Below are 18738 nucleotides of genomic sequence, written 5' to 3'. Positions count from 1 at the left end.
GCTATAAAAAATAAAATCCTAAAGAGAAAAAAAATTAATAGTTTAAAAAAAATCATTGGAGTTTGAAATAGGTTTATACTAAGTTCTAGGCTATTGCAGGAACCATGGTAATCTAGACATGTTGGTTAGACTTTTTTTTTTTTCCAGATGATAAGAAACAGTAAATGAGCCAGACTTGTCCCGCATTTTATATTTCTATTGAAACTTCATAATCCTCAATTCAATTAAACTTCTTTGATTTTTTTTTTTTTTTTTTTAATGTCGAGATGTGATCTGTTTTTATAATCTCATTGTAAACTTTCATTTCAGGTTTACATACCTGAAATCTTCAGTTATTTGACTCCGTAGATTCTGGTAAACAGCAATTTTTATGTTGCAGGGTGCAGTATCTGGGTCTGTGCAAGCTTCAGATAGACTTATGAAAGAGCTCAGGGACATATACAGATCACAGAGTTATAAAGCAGGTAAGGACCTCTGGATCTCTACTCTGTTGTCCTTATGCTGTTTTCAATTTTCAGATAGTAAGCTTCAGTTCTTACAATGTTACTGGATAGAAACAGAAATGGTTATTAACTTTATTTTAGGGATGTGAAATGCAGATTTAATCAAGTTATTAATAGATGTGGAAGGTAAAATAGGATGAGTTTACTTTTTGGGTTTTTGAAAGTTGTTTTTATGGATACCTCATAATTTTTTTGTCTTCTTGCTGACTGGGATTAACTCATGATTTTTAGCTTCTGGGAAAAGTATGAGTAATACCTGCTTTGGAAAGTAAATAAGATACATATGTTATTGTATGAACAAAGAACTATTGCTGAGTTGATTTTTATGATTTTTCCTTATTTTTTGAAAACAAAAAATCAACTTTTATTGTATAAGTAGTTATGGTATCACTTTAAAAATAGGTGGGGTTTTTTTATTCATTTCGTAGTTTGACTTTGAGTGTTCTTTCTTGCCCAGTAAGACTTAAATATTGTGGAACCGCTCTAATTGAAGTAAAATTCCCTTTGGTTGTCAGAGATTCTAACTATATTAAAATAAGGGAAAGAGCCAAATTTTAATATGTTTGAAAAGTTAGCTTTGTGATCCGTTCAGTAATTCTCAGAGTGACCAAATCTAAATCATTAGAGCTTACTTAGTAAAAACAAAAAGCAAAAAAAATTTTCTGCTTTAGAGTGCAAAGTAAGCCAAATTTGATTCTTGAGTTATTAGAAGTTTTGGCATCCTGTTTTTCTTATTAGAAGTCTAAAAGTTTATCTGTAGAAACTTAATCAAGTGCAGTTAAATTTTTAAATATGGGTTTACTTTTAAATGTTAAATAATTACTTGTTATAGCATTGTTTGTAGTAGCAAAAAATTAAAAATTAATCAGATATAGGGTTGAATTGGTTAAATTATGGTATATCCATAAAATAAATTTCCATAGAGTTATTAAAAAATTGACAATAGACTTCTTATATACTAAATTGGAAAGATGCCCTGGAAAGTTGAAGAAAGATTATACAACTATGTAGAGGGATTCCATTTTTATAGAAATATTTGCATATGCATAAAAGAAGAGTCTTAAGGTACATAAGATTTTGCATAATTTTTCCCCTCCCACTCACAGTCAGACAGTTTCTCAACTCATTAAAAAATCGTCTTCATTGATGGCTTTAATTATCTGTTAAGAGCCTAAGCTACTCAGCTCCAATGGCAAAATATTTATAATACAGCTTAGTTGTTCTGTGTTTTAATAGCAAAGTTTCTAGATTTTGATGGTTATTTAGTGTGTTCATTTACACTGAAGTAGTAGTTATAAGATCAAATAAAGAGTAACCTAGAGGCTCCTGGGTGGCTCAGTTGGTTAAACATCCGACACTTGATTTTGGCTCAGATCATGATCTCAGGGTCGTGGGATAGAGTCCCACATCAGGCTCCACACCCAGCTTGGGATTTCCTCTCTCCCTCTGCCCTTACCCCCACCTCTCTCTTTAAGAAAATAAATAAATAAATAAATAAAAAGTAACCTACGTGTTCTATATCTTTACAGGGATTTATTCAGTGGAACTGATAAATGACAGTTTATATGACTGGCATGTTAAACTGCAGAAGTAAGTGACTCTTATATGGTAACCCAGTCTTTGTAATGATAGACTATCACAGCGGAAATTTTTTTCCCCCTAATTTGATACCTTGTACGCTATAGTTTTTACTTGGAACTTTAGACTGTGTTTCTATAGAAATAGTTCTCAGGTTGTTAAAATAAGCTGTTTCTTGGGCTTAAATAAGTGAAGTCAGAAAAAGGAAGAAGAAAAAGAAGGACCAGCTGTGGGATAAAGTGTTTCATGGAGTTAGTGAGATAATTGGGAAGTATAGAAACAAAAGTGTGTTTAATAACCTGATTGACCATGATAACCAGTTTATATTTGGAATGAGGAATTTGAGTAGGACCTCAATGTGTAGAACAGTTGTAGACAGATTCAGATTTTGTTAGTGATTTCACTTTTTCTGGTCTGGTCTGTGATAAATTTCTCTCCTTGAACCCCTTGGCTAGTAATACAATTTTAGAGAAGCAGATTAATTTTTTTTGAGTTCTTGAGAAAATTTATATACATAAGACTTCCCTAGGATGACTGCTAACTTTGAATCTCCTTATGGGAATGGATTTAGAATACTGTGACCTTTTTGGACATTTAATCCCAAGGAGTCCGAGGCTATTGCAATTTATTTTTCCAGGGACCATAGAGCAGTTTTATGTTTGAAACTTACCTGAGGGGCTCTGCTTTAGCTCTTGAACTGGTTCATTTTTGTGGTTACTAAGAAAAAAAATCTCTTGGTTTTTATTTGAATTGTTTTTTGTTTTGTAATTCTTAGGGTTGATCCTGATAGTCCTTTGCACAGTGATCTTCAGATCTTAAAAGAAAAAGAAGGCATAGAATATATTTTGCTTAACTTCTCTTTTAAGGTAAGAAAATGTTAAGGGGACTCCGTATGCTTCTAATGGGAATGTATATTTTTATAATTGCTTTGGAGAACAGTTTGGTATTACTTGTTAAAGTAGAAGGTATTTCCTGTGGTTCAGGAATTCTCTTCATAGTATATACCCCACAGGAAATTAGTACTTAGGTACACCAGGAGACCTATACAAGACTGTTCAGAGCTGTGTTGTTTATAATAACGCCAAACAGGAAATAACCCAAGTGTCCAAGTAGAATGGAGAACTGTGTTATTCATATAAAAAGGAAAATGTGCAAAATGTGGGTGAATCTTAAACACAGTGTTGAGCAAAAGAAACCAGACCCCAAAACATGTTTTGTACAATTTCATTTATATAGAGCTCAAAAATAGGTAAAACTAAATTATATTGTTTAGGGTGTGCATCTGCATCTCATTGGAGGCAGGATCCCCACCAGTGAGGTGAAAACTCCTTCAAGTGAAAAAAAAATCTTAAGATATTATAATGGTCTGTGACCCTTTAAGGGACCACGTTTTATAAACAACACAGTGTATCTGTTTTGGGGGATAGATTAAAAAAATTTTTTTCTAAAATATTTCTAAAAAGCTTTCTTAGTGGAGCAAAAATGAAAAGGCTGAGAAACACAGATTTATGGATTCAAACTTGGGTAATTACTTTCAAGGAAAGCAAAGATGTGGTTACCATACAGTTGAGGATAGGGAGTACATCTAGGTGAGAGGGAGGGAGTTGTGAGCTGTGAAAGGGACATCTGGGGATTTCTTGGAAGCTGGCTCTGATTCTTGACCAGGGTGCTGGTTACATGGAGGCATGTTTTGTAATAGATAATGGTGTGCCTTTATATTTTATGTACTTTTCTGAATTTATAGGTTATATTTAATAGTTTTTTTAATGTTAAGAATAAAGGTTGAAAAATAGCAATGGAATTTAGATAAAATGTAATGATTTAATACGGAATATGGATAAATGTAGTCCTTTTAAATCTTCTGTTTCAGAAAAAACTAGGAAGTGGTTCTAAGGAGTTATATTTGAATTAGATGGAGCTTCTTTTTGCTATGTTTATGTAACAATTGTCTTACAGATAGGTATATTTTTTCCTTTTCAGTTAGGTAGACTTCAGTGCATTAGGGACTATGGAAGGCTTTTTTTTTTTTTTTTTTTTTTTAAGATTTTTTAATTCATTTGAGACAGAGATACAGAGAGAGAGAGAGAGCATGAGCAGGGAGAGAGGCAGAGGGAGAGGGAGAAGCAGGCTCCCCACTGAGCCAGGAGCCTGATGTGGGGCTCGATCCCAGGACCCTGGGATCATGACCTTGAGCCGAAGGCAGGTGCTTAACCATCTGAGCCACCCAGGCGCCCCTATGGAAGGCTTGAGGACATGGAGGCATCTAAAATATAATCCCTGTTCTTCAAGAGCCTGCAGTCTTTCTAGAGGAGAAATCTGTGATGAAAGCTATACTGCTTCAGAGACCATGATGAAGAGTCTGGGATCGTAACCTTTATACAGTAAAGAGCCAGTAGAGGTTTTTAGGTAGGGGCATGATTGATCTTTTGGGCTTTTTATTATCTTTTTTTAAAACAATTATGTCTTCAGTATCAGAATAGGGTTTGGATAAGATAGATTTCTGAGAGACTTTTGGGGGCTTTGATTTTAATCTGGGCAAGGAGTAATGACGGATGATGGTGGTAGGAATAGGTGAGAGTAGACGGATATGGGGGGTTTTGAAGGAAGAAAGCAAAGACATGAAAGAATACTTTATACTTACAAAAAGACTATAATTTTCTGAAAGCTTTTTACTTAGCTTTTGTGTGTATATATTTTTGTTTGGAGATACATCCTTATTTATGATTGAACTTTCCTCAGATAACCCAAATGTCAAATGTCTGTATTTGCCCTCAGTTTTGTTATTATAGAAACTTTTGTGGTTGTCAGTTGTGTTGTCTTCCTAGAGAGTGAGTCTGATATATATTTACTGAAGTTGCTAATGTGATTGCATTTTCACTGATTCATATGGTGAAAAAATAAACCAGGATAGTAGGCTTTTTTTTTTTGATATACAGAATGTTTTAACCTGAACAATCTAAACAGTTTTATTAAATCATATGCCCATGTATCCAATACCAAGCTTAAGATATAGAACCTTACACCTGAAACTGTTGTAAACTGTGTCAATTATACTCAAAAAATTAGGGTCTATTTCTTTTTTTTAAATCATGACCTTTGAAAGCCCCCTGTGTGTCCCTTTCCTCGCACTTTCTTCTGAAGAGTTATTTTTAAGGGAATATGAAATCTTGACCAGGAAACTGAAAGACCTGTGGCTGCACTTAATGTTTTCATATTTTCCTACTCTAGGTAGAACTTCAGGGAGGGGATGATCTGGGAGGTAAATGGCTGAAATTCTGTTGCATTTGTCCCTCTGGACCGTAACTCCTGATACCAAAAAAGAAGGGCTGGTGCTAGGGCTGGAGTAATTCTTAAGAGGGCTGGGAAGAATGTGATTGCTCTGAACTAAGTGACCTTGGCAAACTGAACTACCAAGTTATTAAGTATCAGGATTCACAGAATTGGAGGATAGCAGGTATGACTCAGAAAGAATGATTTACGGGAAGGAGCATGAACAGTATTTATGGCCTCAGATGTCCATGGTGACAACTTGAAAGTCATGACTAATAAGAAAATGGAACTTGAGATATAATATAACACAAGGTTGGGGATAGGGGCAGGAGGGAATGGAGACCTGTCAGATTCGTCAGCAGCTTGGCAGTTGTGTTATGCTATGCTCTTAAGGAAGTGGTGGTCTAGTTTTTCAAGCCGTATCTGAATTACTGAGCTGAATTCTGAGGTAGTACTTTAGGAAGGGTTTATTTAGATAAATTTGGGTTCATTTAAAAAGTAGTGGCAAGGATTTGAAAGAGATTTCCATGTCCTAAGATAGCTGGTTAAATTGTAGATTTGGAGAGAAGAACATAGGGGTTCATGAGAGCTTGTTCTTAACTATTTAAAGGGCTGTGTATGTGGAGGCTTTCATTTTTATTTTTGATTAACACAAAGCATGACATTAAAACTAGTAAGTCAAACTTTAAAGAGGTGATTTTCAACTCAGTATAAGGAAGTGATAAGATAACTATGTAGAGCCATTCAGTGAGTTTTTCAAGAATAGAATGTTCTTCATCATTAAAATTATCTTGAGAGACCAAGACGTTGAATTGAAAACTTCATGATATCCTTATAAACCTTGAGAGTCTCCGTTTCTGAGTTAGTATACCAAGATAACTCAAATGTCTATTTTAACAGTCATCCTCATCCTCCCCAGTATAAACCCTTTAAGGAACTCTTATTTCTGTAAAATATTGATTATGAGTTCCATGGTGCAGTTTATGGAATAGAGTCCTAGGTTTTGATGTGGAGGAGTTACTGTGAAGAATTACTTAAAATGAAGGTAATTCTCCCTGTCATATAATCAATTAAAAAAGGTTTATCATTTGGGATCACATATTTAAAGATCTAGAGTAGGAGATTAAATGAAGTTGTACTTTACTAAGCTTTGCATCTGTGCCCTTCATTATATCTGTTAAGTAGCTCACCTTTTATCTACAATTTATTTGGAAGTAGATTATAATAATTGTCATTAAGTTGGCATCTTGTGTGGGTAGTAGGTTCTCCCTTGCAGTAGAAATCTAAGATTATCTATTTTAACCACCGGAAGTGTGCTTTTTATATCTTCCTCTCCTATTAGGATTGACTTTTCATAGTTTGTATGTTCCTTAGAATCTTATTTGAGGATGGGTGGAAGTAGGGAGTTTAAGTTACTGGAATTACATACACTGCTTATTCTTCCAGTTAAAAACTATATTTTTGTGTTTGTTGGAAATAAGTGGATGAGACAAGTATTTGTTGAGCTCCTTTACCCTCAGATTGGTTTAAGAGACAATTAGTTGTTTGTTTCCTTTCATTTGACCATAGAAATTGAAGATAATTTCTCTTAGACTTCCCGTCATGTCTTTATTAGAGGCGATATGCTTTTTCCTTACCCCACTGCTGTAGGAAAATGAGGGGCAGCCTTCTGGGCTTTCTGACCACCAAGAGACTGACCTAATGCTCTTGGCTACCTTGGCTACCATTGTTGCTTTAGTTCATAAAGAGAAAAAGCTCTTGTTCTTCTGAAAATCTGTGTCCAGGACTGAGAATTTGAAAGAGAGAATTGTACTTGGTAGCCTGAGAATTAGCTGAGGTTTCTTTTCTCTTCATATATTTTTATCAAGTCTGATGATCTTTGTTTTTTAATTAGAGCAGTTAGTCTTACTTGCATTTAATATTACTGACATTTGGGTTTCAGTCTCCCTTCTCCTAAGTGCCTTTTATTTGTCCTTGTTATTCCATGTTCCTTTTTCTCATTTTTTGGATTTTTTTTTAATTGCTCCAGTTTCTCGCCTCTTTTAGCTTAGTACTTACGTGTTCTCTTACTCTTCTTTACTGCCTAACAGTTACAATGTATGTCCTTGTCAAAGTCTCACATAAATTTAATTTATAATTTACCTTTTCCTCATCAATGCAAAGACTTAGAACATGGATTCCCTGCCAAATAGGTGCTTTCATGCATTTTCTGTACTTACCTAAAAGCTATACATCATTGTTCTATAATTTAGTCAGTATTCATTCATAACTGCATATTTGCTCTTTTCATGGTCTTTATTCTCTGTATTTCCATCTAGGATCCTGTTTCTCCTGCCTGAAGAATATCCTTTATTTCCTTTAGCTTGGGTCTCCTGACAAGAAAATAACCTTATTGTGAATTTATTTTTTGGAAAGTATTTGTATTGGGTATAGATTTTTAGGTTAGAAATTTCTTTCAGCAACTCAAAAACTTATTCCTTCATTGGGGCTTCCATTGTTTCTGTTGAAATACTCATAGTGCTTAAATCTTGTGAAGTCTTTCAATTTTGGAAAATTCTCAGTCTCCAAATATTGCTTCGGTCCCATTCTCTCATGTCCTTCTAGGACTCTACATATGATAAACCTTTCCAATACATTCCCCTGTGTGTTGTTATTTTCTGCATTTTTCTACCTTTTTCTCTCTCTCGGCTTCATTCTGGATGTGTTTTTTGGCCTGTTTTCCTGTATACTGAATTTCTCTTCCACTAAGTCTCTACTTATGTTTAAATTCATCTGTTAAGTTATTGATTTCAGTTCTTTCTAAGTTTCAGAATTTCTGTATGATTCATTTTTATAATTTTAGTCCTTTGCCAGGGTTTTCAATCTTTTCTTTCCTTGTACATATTCAGCATGGTTATTTTAAAAGCTATGTCTGATAATTCTATTTAATCTTGATCTCTTACGGTTTTTGTGTCATTTGCTTCTCATTTCCTGGACCTGTTTAAGTCTTGTGTAACTGTTTTTAGTAATAGACATTACAAATGAAAAACTAGCTAATTTTGGAAGCCTTGGATGTTATTCTTCTCCAGAGAGGGTTTACATTTGCCCCTGTCTGGCTTGGGCATTAGCAGCCCAGGATCACTGAATCCATCAGGGATTTAGGTGATGTAAAACTGGACTTCATTCGGGGTGCCTGGGTGGCTTGGTCGTTAAGCGTCTGCCTTCCGCTCAGGTCATGATCCCAGGGTCCTGAGATCGAGCCCCACGTCGGGCTCCCTGCTCAGCGGGAAGCCTACTTCTCCCTCTCCCACTCCCCCTGCTTGTGTTCCCTCTCTCGCTGTCTCTCTCTCTGTCAAATAAATAAATAAAATCTTTAAAAAAACAAAAAACTGGACTTCATTCCTTGTCAGGGCAATTTGTCATTTGTCCTTCAGGGTCCCAACCTAAAGTGTGGGAGACTTGTCAAGGCCTCTCCTTGGTGGACCCAGCTCCAATTTTTACCTCCTCAGCCCTGTGAGTGTGAGTCTGAGTTCTGCTGAGCTTCTTGACCTCTTATCTTCCTCTTCTGTAATTGAAAGAAAACCCAAGGTGGGAGGTGGGGGTGGGGGGGCACGGAGGGAGGAAAGGCCCCACTCTCCCAGGTTCCCTTTTTTTCCTGATCTTAGCTCTGTAATTGTTAAATTTTATCCACCTCTTCTAGTTCTCAACCAGAGGATTGATCTAAGTTACCTAGTCTATCATTATTGGAATGGTTCCTTTATATAGCTTTATTGAAAGTGGAACCCCTTCATATTTTTCACAACTTTACCAAAACACTGTTCTGTTTGGCCGGCTGTGATCTTCTTCTTTTTTTTTTTTTTTTTTTTTGCTGTGGTTTTTACTTCATTTTATTTTTGATACTGTTTCTACTTTCATGACCCTCATTACCGGATAATAAATGCACACATTCTTTATTCGAAATAATACTGTATTAAGGATTTTCTTAAAATTAATTAAACTTGGGGCACCTGGGTGGCTCGGTCATTAAGCATCTGCCTTCGGCTCAGGTCATGATCCCAGGGTCCTGGGATCGAGCCCCACATCGGGCTCCCTGCTCCGCAGGAGGCCTGTTTCTCCCTCTCCCACTCCCCCTGCTTGTGTTCCCTCTCTCGCTGTGTCTCTCTCTGTCAAATAAAATCTTTAAAAAAAAAAAATTAATTAAACTTGCCCATTTGCATTTTAGGATAACTTTCCATTTGATCCTCCGTTTGTTCGAGTGGTGTTACCTGTTCTCTCAGGAGGGTAAGTTTAAGTAACTATTTTCTTTGATAGTATGCATAAGAATCATTTGGAGGGCTAGTTAAGTGCTAGGAGGCCTAGAATGCTCAGCTTTACCCCAGGGTTACTGATTCACTAGGTCTGGGATATAGGGAAAAGCTGAGAATTTGCATTTCTACATTTCTAAGATGGTATCATGTGAAGCTGATGTTGCTTGTCTGGGAACCATCGTTTGAGAACCGTTGGTTATAAACCATTATGTTGTTTATAAGTAAGAGTTTTTAATGTCCCCTATTTGTATACATTTCACTGTAAAAAACCAAATGTTTTTCAGATATAAATTGTGATGATTAATGGTTTAGAGAAAGTTAAGATTCGAGAATGATTCTCACAAGACTGTGATCTCTGGAATAATCACAGAAAATCTCATGGGCCTATGGACCTGGCCATCTAATTCCTTCTAAAGGTGGTGGTTTCAGTTTGGGAGAATCAAATTGTCATGCGTTTTTATTGAAGCTTATATTGCTTTTTGTGATTAGAAGTCATATAAAGGATGGTGAAAAGATCAGAATTGGTACCTGGGTTAGTTATGAAATGTTCTATAAATCCTTCAATTAGGAGTAATTACACTTACTAGAGAATTATGAAATGCTCAGTTGACTAATTCAGCCTTGTGAGGTAATCCCCCATATTATGGTGATTAATATCTAAAAATCACTAGTCCTTATTTTGATCATTGCTATTGTTGATATAATTTCATTTAGATAAAAAAATATGGATGGCTATAAATGATTAAGGAAAAGATTTTGAAAAATTTTGTTCAGGATAAATGTATAAAAATGTTCTTATCAGATCATTTTGAAATTAATCCAACCTTGAGCGGCATAGATTTTTCACATTTTGTTGTGAGAAATCCTAAGAATTTAAGAACTTATGATCTTAAGTAGTTTACCACCTAGTTGTGGAAACAAACAGATGAAGTTGAATAATGCCATTTTCAGTTTAAAAATCTGTTGCGTAGTTTCTCTTCATTGCTTCTTTTTGCTACAATGGTGGTATTATCCCATTATACAAATGAATGATTTGAATAATAAGTTAGCTTGTTACTTATCCAGATAAACCTTGTAATAAAATGTTTTTTTCCATTATACCAAAACCAACAATCTAAAAGGAGATTAAAAATTAAATAAAATTTTTTTAAATTAAAAAAATAAAAGGAGGTTAAAAGTATTAAGTACTTCATTGATTGGCAAATGTGAAGTGTGGACTTGAGTTCTTTGAGGTTAAAGGAAAAGGGAGTTGCTTCCAGTAGTAGTGATCTGGGAAGACTGGCAAGTAGGTGGGATCTCAAGGGGCATTGAAGTATGAGTGAGTTTGGCCTCCTGGTGGAGGTTGAAGGAAAATTATCTACATAGGTGAAAAGTAAATATAATCACATATCTAGGAAAGAGCATAATGTATTCATAGCATACTAGACGAGTTTGAGTTACAACACAAGGTGGGTAGAATTCATGTAGAAGAATTTTATGAAATTGTGCTGACAAAATATCTTCTTATGGTGACAGGGTTATTTGGTTTTTGTTTTCATTTTCTTTTTGCTGGGAAGCAAACTATTACCCTTGGATATTGAATTTCTCTCTCATTAGCTGGTTCAGGAACAGGAAAATACAGGAAAGAGAATGTTTTAGAAAGAAATATGGTAATAGTGGAAGAAGACAGATTGTGTTCACAAAGCCTAGAAGAATGCAAGACTTGTTAAGAGCTGATGGCCCCGTCTTGGGGCACCTCAGTGGCTCATTCAGTTGAGCGTTGGACTCTTGAATTCAGCTCAGGTCATGATCTCAGGGTCATAAGATCAAAGCCCTGCAGTGGGCTCTGTCTGCACTCAGTGCAGGGTCTGCTTCTCCTCTCCCTCTCCCTGTGCCCCTCCCCCTGCTCATACAGGCTCTCTCTCTCTCTCTCAAATAAATAAATCTTTAGGGTGCCTGGGTGGCTCAGTCGTTAAGCGTCTGCCTTTGGCTCAGGTCATGATCTCAGGGTCCTGGGATTGAGCCCCACATCGGGCTCCCTGCCCCGCGGGAAGCCTGCTTCTCCCTCTACCATTCCCCCTGCTTGTGTTCCCTCTCTAGCTGTGTCTCTCTCTGTCAAATAAATAAAATAAAATCTTTAAAAAATAAAAAATAAAAAATAAAAATAAATAAATAAATCTTTAAAAAAAAAAAAAGAGTTGATGGCCCTGTCTTAGAGTGAAGTGAGGACAACCTAAATTGGTACAGTGGGAATGAAAAGATGAATGGAAGTTGAACACTAATGTGAAGCAGAATCACAGTGACTTGGTCTTCATAGTCAACTGTTAAATGATGGAGAGGATTTATTGGCTGACTTGGGAAGAACTAAAAAATGTTCTTAGCACTGATAAAACAGAGTTTTGCAATCTCAGACTCAGGCTAGAGCTTAAGCACTGAGTGACTCTGATCAGATTATTAAGCAGTTTTTGTCCCATATATTTATATCCTCCATCTTCTAGCTATTATTCCTCTGTTCCTTATCAAAAACAAACTTTTTCAAAAACAGCTTCATTGCGATACAATTCACATACGCTAAACTCACCCTTTGAAAGTATACAGTTCAGTGGATTTTTCATATATTCAGAGTTGTATAACCGCTGTCTAATTTCAGAACATTTTCATCATTCCCCAAAAGAAACCCTGTACCCATTAGCAATCATTCCTCATTCCCCCTCCAACTCCCCACCCCACTGGCAACCACTAATCTCCTTTCTGTCTCTAAAGATTTTCCTGTTTTTGCACATTTCATGTAAGTGGAACCATACAAAATGTGGCCTTCTATGGCTGGCTTCTTTCGCTTAGCAAAATGTTTTGAAAGTTCATCTGTATTGTAACATATATTAATACTTAATTCCATTTCCATTGTATGGCTATACATTTTATTTATCCATGGACATTTGTTGTTTCTGCCTTTGACTATCATGAATAATGCTGCTATGAACATTCACATACATGTTTTTATCTGCATATATATTTTCATTTCTCTTTCATATATACCGGTGTGGAGTTACTAGGTCCTCTGGTAACTGTTAAACTTTTCAATGAAATCCCTCTTTGCCAAAGTGGCTGCACCATTTATACTCCCACGGCAATGTTTATATAATCACACTCTTCACTTCCTGTTCACTCTTCAGCCACTGTCGTCTGGCATTAGTGGTTAATATTCCTCCCAAACCACTGTTGCCAAAAGGAACTTCCATATTGGTAAATCCAGGCATCCCTTTTCAGGCTTTATTGTATTTGATTATCTGATTTCTCAGCAACATCGAGACATTTTTCTCCTGGCTGCTGGATGCCTTCTCTCAGTCTCTTTAGCTGGCAACTCCTTGTTCACCTAACTTCTACATGTTGGAGTTCTTCAGAATTGGTACTGGGTCCTTTCCCTTTTCTCTTTCCTTCCATTCCTGTGGCTTTTTTTTTTTTTATTGAAATTTTTGAGAAAATTGTATGTTCACATGCAGCTATAAGAAATAATAAAGATTCCTTATACACTTTACCAGTGTGATGTTTCACAAAACTATATGTAATATCACAATGAGAGTGTGATACAATCCATAGAACCTAGATTTTCCTATAGTTTTTCTTATAAATCATTTGTGTGTATGTATGTATTAAGTTCTGCATAACTTGATCACCTGTATAGGTTTGTGTATCCACCACCACAGTGTAGATATTAAAGTTCCAAATAGGCAAGAATCCTTCTTGTCTTTTCAAACCACACCCATCTCCCTCTTATACAACCAATTCCTCTAACTCCTGGAAACCACTAATCTGTCCTGCATTTTTAATATTTTGTCATTTCAAAAAGCATAGTTACGTAAATGGAATCACACATTTTGGGATTGTAACTCCTAAGAATTAGATTTTTTACTCATCCCGAATCCCTGGAGATTCATCTATGTGTATGACTAGTACAGTTTAATCAGCCACTTCTTGAAGGACTTGCAGCCTGATTCTAGTGTTTGGTTATTGCAAATAAAGCTACTATGAGTGATTGTATACACATTTCTGTATGAATGTGTTTTGCTTTCTCTGGGATAGATGTCCAGGAGAACAATGGCTGGGTGATATAGTTACTGTAGCATATTGAATTTTTAAATAAATTGTTAAACTCTTTTCCATAGTGGCTTTACCATTTTACATTCCTACCAGGAATGTGTAAGTGATCTAGTTTCTCCACATACAGCATTTGGTTTTGCCACTTGTTTTTATTTTAGCGATTCTGCTAGGTAGTGATACCTCATTGTGCTTTTTTTTTTTTTTATATCTTTATTAGGATATCTAGAATCAATTTTTGTTTTTTTTTGACTTTTTTTTTTTTTTTTTTTTTTTATATCTTTATTAGGATATCTAGAATCAACTTTTGCTTTTTATTGACATGTAATGTATTACTTGTTTCAGGGGTACAGGTCTGTGACTCATCAGTCTTACACAACACAGCACTCACCACAACACATACCCTCCCCAGTGTCCATCACTCAGCCACCCATCCCCCCACCCCCTTACCTCCGGCAACCCTCAGCTTGTTTCCCGAGATTAAGAGTTTCTTATGGTTTGTCTCCCTGTCTGGTTTCTTCTTGTTTCATTTTTTGCTCTCTTCCCCTATGATTTTCTCTCTGCCTTGTTTCTCAATTCCACATATCAATGAGATCATATGATAATTTTTTTTCTCTGATTGACTTAGCACTTAGCATAATACCATCTAGTTCCATCCATGTCATTGCAAAGCGCAAGATTTCATTTTTTGATGGTTGTATAATATTTCACTGTGTATATTTACATATACATACATATACATATATACCACATCTTTATCCATTCATCTATCGATGGACATCTGGATCTGGGCTGTTTCCATAGTTTGGCTATTGTGGACATTGTTGCTATAAACATTGGGGTTCACGTGCCCCGTCAGATTACTACATTTGTATCTTTGGGGTAGATACCCAGTACGGTTGCTGGGTCGGAGGGTAGCTCTATTTTCAACTTTTTGAAGAACCTCCATACTGTTTTCCAGAGTTGCTGCACCACCTTGCATTCCCACCAACAGTGTAGGAGGGTTCCCCTTTCTCTACATCCTTGCCAACATCTGTAGTTTCCTGACTTGTTAATTTTCGCTATTCTGACTGGTGTGAGGTGGTATCTTGTTGTGGCTTTGATTTGTATTTCCCTGATGCTGAGTGATGTTGAGCACTTTTTCGTGTGTCTGTTGGCTATATGGATGTCTTCTTTTCAGAAATGTCTGTTCATGTCTTCTGCCCATTTCTTGATTGGATTATCTGTGTCTTGGTGTTGAGTTTGATAATTCTTTATAGATTTTGGATTCTAGCCCTCTATCTGCAATGTCATTTGCAAATATCTTCTCCCATTCTTTCAGTTGTCTTTTGGTTTTGTTGACTGTTTCCTTTGCTGTGCAAAAGCTTTTTATCTTGATGAAGTCCCAATAGTTCATTTCTGGCCGTGCTTCCCTTGCCTTTGGAGATGTGTCTAGGAAGAAGTTGCTGTGGCTGAGGTCAAAGAGGTTGCTGCCTGTGTTCTCTTCTAGGATTTTGATGGATTCCTATCTCACATTTAGATCTTTCATCCATTTTTAGTCTATTTTTGTGTGTGGTGTAAGGAAATGGTCCAGTTTCATTCTTCTGCATGTGGCTGTCCAGTTTTCCCAACACCATTTGTTGAAGAGACTGTCTTTTTTCCATTGGATATTCTTTCCTGCTTTGTTGAAGATTAGTTGACCATAGAGTTGAGGGTCCATTTCTGGGCTCTCTATTCTCTTCCGTTGATCTGTGTGTGTGTTTTTGTGCCAGTACCATACTGTCTTGATGATGACAACTTTGTAATAGAGCTTGAAGTACAGAATTGTGGTGCCACCAGCTTTGCTTTTCTTTTTCAACATTCCTCTGGCTATTCGGGGTCTTTTCTGGTTCCATACAAATTTTAAGATTATTTGTTCCATTTCTGTGAAAAAAGTTGATGGTGTTTTGAAAGGGATTGCATTGAATGTGCAGATTGCTCTAGGTAGCATAGACATTTTCACAATATTTGTTCTTCCAGTCTATGAGCATGGAACATTTTTCCATTTCTTTGTGTCTTCCTCAGTTTCTTTCATGAGTGTTCTATAGTTTTCTGAGTACAGAATCTTTGCCTCTTTAGTTAAATTTTTTCCTAGGTATCTTGTGGTTTTGGGTGCAATTGTAAATGGGATTGACTCCTTAATTTCTCCTTCTTCTGTCTTGTTGGTGTATAGACCTGCAACTGATTTCTGGCATTGATTTTTATATCCTTCCACTTTGCTGAATTCCTGTATGAGTTCTAGCAGTTTTGGGGTGGAGTCTTTTGGGTTTTCCACATAACATATCATATCATCTGCAAAGGGTGAGAGTTTGCTTCTTTGCCAATTCGGATCCCTTTGATTTCTTTTTGTTGTCTGATTGCTGAGGCTAGGACTTCTAGTCCTATGTTGAACAGCAGTGGTGATAGTGGACATCCCTGCCGTGTTCCTGACCTTAGGGGAAAAGCTCTGTTTTTTTCCCCATTGGGAATGATATTCACTGTGGGTTTTTCATAGGTGGTTTTGATAGTATTTAGGTATGTACCCTCTATCCCTACACTGTGAAGAGTTTTAATCAAGAAAGGATGCTGTACTTTGTCAAATGCTTTTTCTGCGTCTATTGAGAGGATCATACGGTTCTTGTCCTTTCTTTTATTAATGTAGTGTATCACATTGATTTGCGGATGTTGAACGACCCTTGCAGCCCAGGAATAAATCCCACTTGGTCGTGGGGAATAATCCTCTTAATGTACTGTTGGATCATATTGGCTAGTATTTTGGTGAGAATTTTGGCATCCATGATCATCAGGATATTGGTATGTAATTCTCCCTTTTGGTGGGGTCTTTGGTTGGGGGATCAAGGTAATGCTGGCCTCATAAAATTGAGTTTGGAAACTTTCCTTCCATTTCTATTTTTTTGAACAATTTCAGAAGAATAGGTATTTTCTTCTTTAAATGTTTGGTAGAATTCCCCTGGGAAGCCATCTGGCCCTGGCTTTTGTTTGTTGGGAGATTTTTGATGACTGCTTCAATTTCCTTAGTGGTTATAGGTCTGTTCAGGTTTTCTATTTCTTCCTGGTTCAGTTTTGGTAGTTGATACATCTCTAGGAATGCATCCATTTCTTCCAGATGATCTAATTTGCTGGCATATAGTTGCTCATAATATGTTCTTATAATTGTTTGTATTTCTTTGGTGTTGGTTGTGATCACTCCTCTGTCATTCATGATTTTATTTATTTGGGTCCTTTCTCTTTTCTTTTTGATAAGTCTGGCCAGGGGTTTATCAATCTTGTTAATTCTTTCAAAGAACCAGCTCCTAGTTTCGTTGATGTGTTCCACTGTTCTTTTGGTTTCTATTTCATTGATTTCTGCGCTGATCTTTATGATTTCTCTTCTCCTGCTGGGTTTAGGCTTTATTTGCTGTTCTTTCTCCAGCTCCTTTAGGTGTAGGGTTAGGTTGTGTACTTGAGACCTTTCTTGTTTCTTGAGAAAGGCTTGTATTGCTATCTACTTTCCTCTTAGGACTTTGCTGCATCCCAAAGATTTTGAACAGTTGTGTTTTCATTTTCATTGGTTTCCATGAATTTTTAAAATTCTTCTTTAATTCCCTGGTTGACCCCTTCATTCTTTAGTAGGATGCTCTTTAGCCTCCATGTATTTGAGTTCTTTCTGACTTTCCTCTTGTGATTGAGTTCTAGTTTCAAAGCATTGTGGTCTGAAAATAGGCAGGGAATGATCCCAGTCTTTTGGTACTGGTTGAGACCTGATTTATGACCTAGGATGTGATCGATTCTGGAGAATGTTCCATGGGCACTAGAGAAGAATGTGTATTCTGTTGCTTTGGGATGGAATGTTCTGAATATGTCTGTGAGGTCCATTTGGTCCTGTGTGTCATTTAAAGTCTTTATTTCCTTCTTGTTCTTTTGCTTAGATGATCTGTCCATTTCAGTGAGGGGGTTGTTAAAGTCCCCCACTATTATTGTATTGTTGTCGATAGGTTTCTTTGCTTTTGTTATTAATTGCCTTATATAATTGCCTGCTCCCATGTTAGGGGCATAGATGTTTACAATTGTTAGATCTTCTTGTTGGATAGACCCTTTAAGTAGGATATAGTGTCCTTGCTCATCTCTTATTACAGTCTTTGGTTTAAAATCTAATTTGTCTGACATAAGGATTGCCACCCTAGCTTTCTTTTGGTGTCCATTAGCATGGTAAATGGTTTTCCACCCCCTCACTTTCAATCTGGGGGTGTCTTTGGGTCTGAAATGTGTCTCTTGCAGACAGCATATCGATGGGTCTTGTTTTTTAATCCAATCTGACAGCTTGTGTCTTTTGATTGGGGCATTTAGCCCATTTACATTCAGGGTAACTATTGAGAGATATGAATTTAGTGCCGTTCTATTGCCTGTAAGGTGACTGTTACTGTATATTGTCTGTGTTCCTTTCTGGTCTGTGTTGCTTTTAGGCTCGCTCTTTGCTTAGAGGACCACTTTCAATATTTCTTGTAGGGCTGGTTTTGTGTTTGCAAATTCCTTTAGTTTTTGTTTGTCCTGGAAGCTTTTTATCTCTCCTTCTATTTTCTTTTTTTTTAATATATATTTTTTAAGATTTTATTTATTTATTTGAGACAGAGAGAATGAGAGAGAGCACATGAGAGGGGGGAGGGTCAGAGGGAGAAGCAGGCTCCCTGCCAAGCAGGTAGCCTGATGCGGGACTCTATCCAGGGACTCCAGGATCATGACCTGAGCCGAAGGCAGTCGCTTAACCAACTGAGCCACCCAGGCGTCCTCTCCTTCTATTTTCAATGACAGCCTAGCTGGATAAAGTATTCTTGGCTGCATATTTTGCTCGTTTAGTGCTCTGAATATATCATGCCAGTCCTTTCTGGCCTGCCAGGTCTCTCTGGATAGGTGTGCTGCCAATCTAATGTTTCTACCATTGTAGGTTACAGATCTCTTCTCCCGAGCTGCTTTCAGGATTTTCTCTTTGTCTGTGAGACTCTTAAGTTTTACTATTAGATGTCGGGGTGTTG

General features: G+C 36.7%; 1 protein-coding gene across 1 annotated transcript in view; it reads left to right on the top strand.

The window, feature by feature from the left end:
- The first annotated feature begins 118 nt into the window (after positions 1-118).
- Positions 119-18738, top strand: part of UBE2Q2 (ubiquitin conjugating enzyme E2 Q2) — a 260679-nt gene continuing 242059 nt past the window's right edge. The window contains exons 1-5 of the mRNA XM_044918297.1: positions 119-124; positions 380-464; positions 2033-2093; positions 2857-2947; positions 9553-9611. Of these exons, the coding sequence (XP_044774232.1) occupies positions 119-124; positions 380-464; positions 2033-2093; positions 2857-2947; positions 9553-9611 (302 nt within the window). The remainder of the gene's footprint in view (positions 125-379; positions 465-2032; positions 2094-2856; positions 2948-9552; positions 9612-18738) is intronic.

The sequence above is a fragment of the Neomonachus schauinslandi genome, chromosome 9 (assembly GCF_002201575.2).
Source record: "Neomonachus schauinslandi chromosome 9, ASM220157v2, whole genome shotgun sequence".
NCBI lineage: Eukaryota > Metazoa > Chordata > Mammalia > Carnivora > Phocidae > Neomonachus > Neomonachus schauinslandi.
The sequence above is the reverse complement of the archived record's forward strand: the minus strand, read 5'-3'. Positions and strand labels throughout refer to the sequence as shown.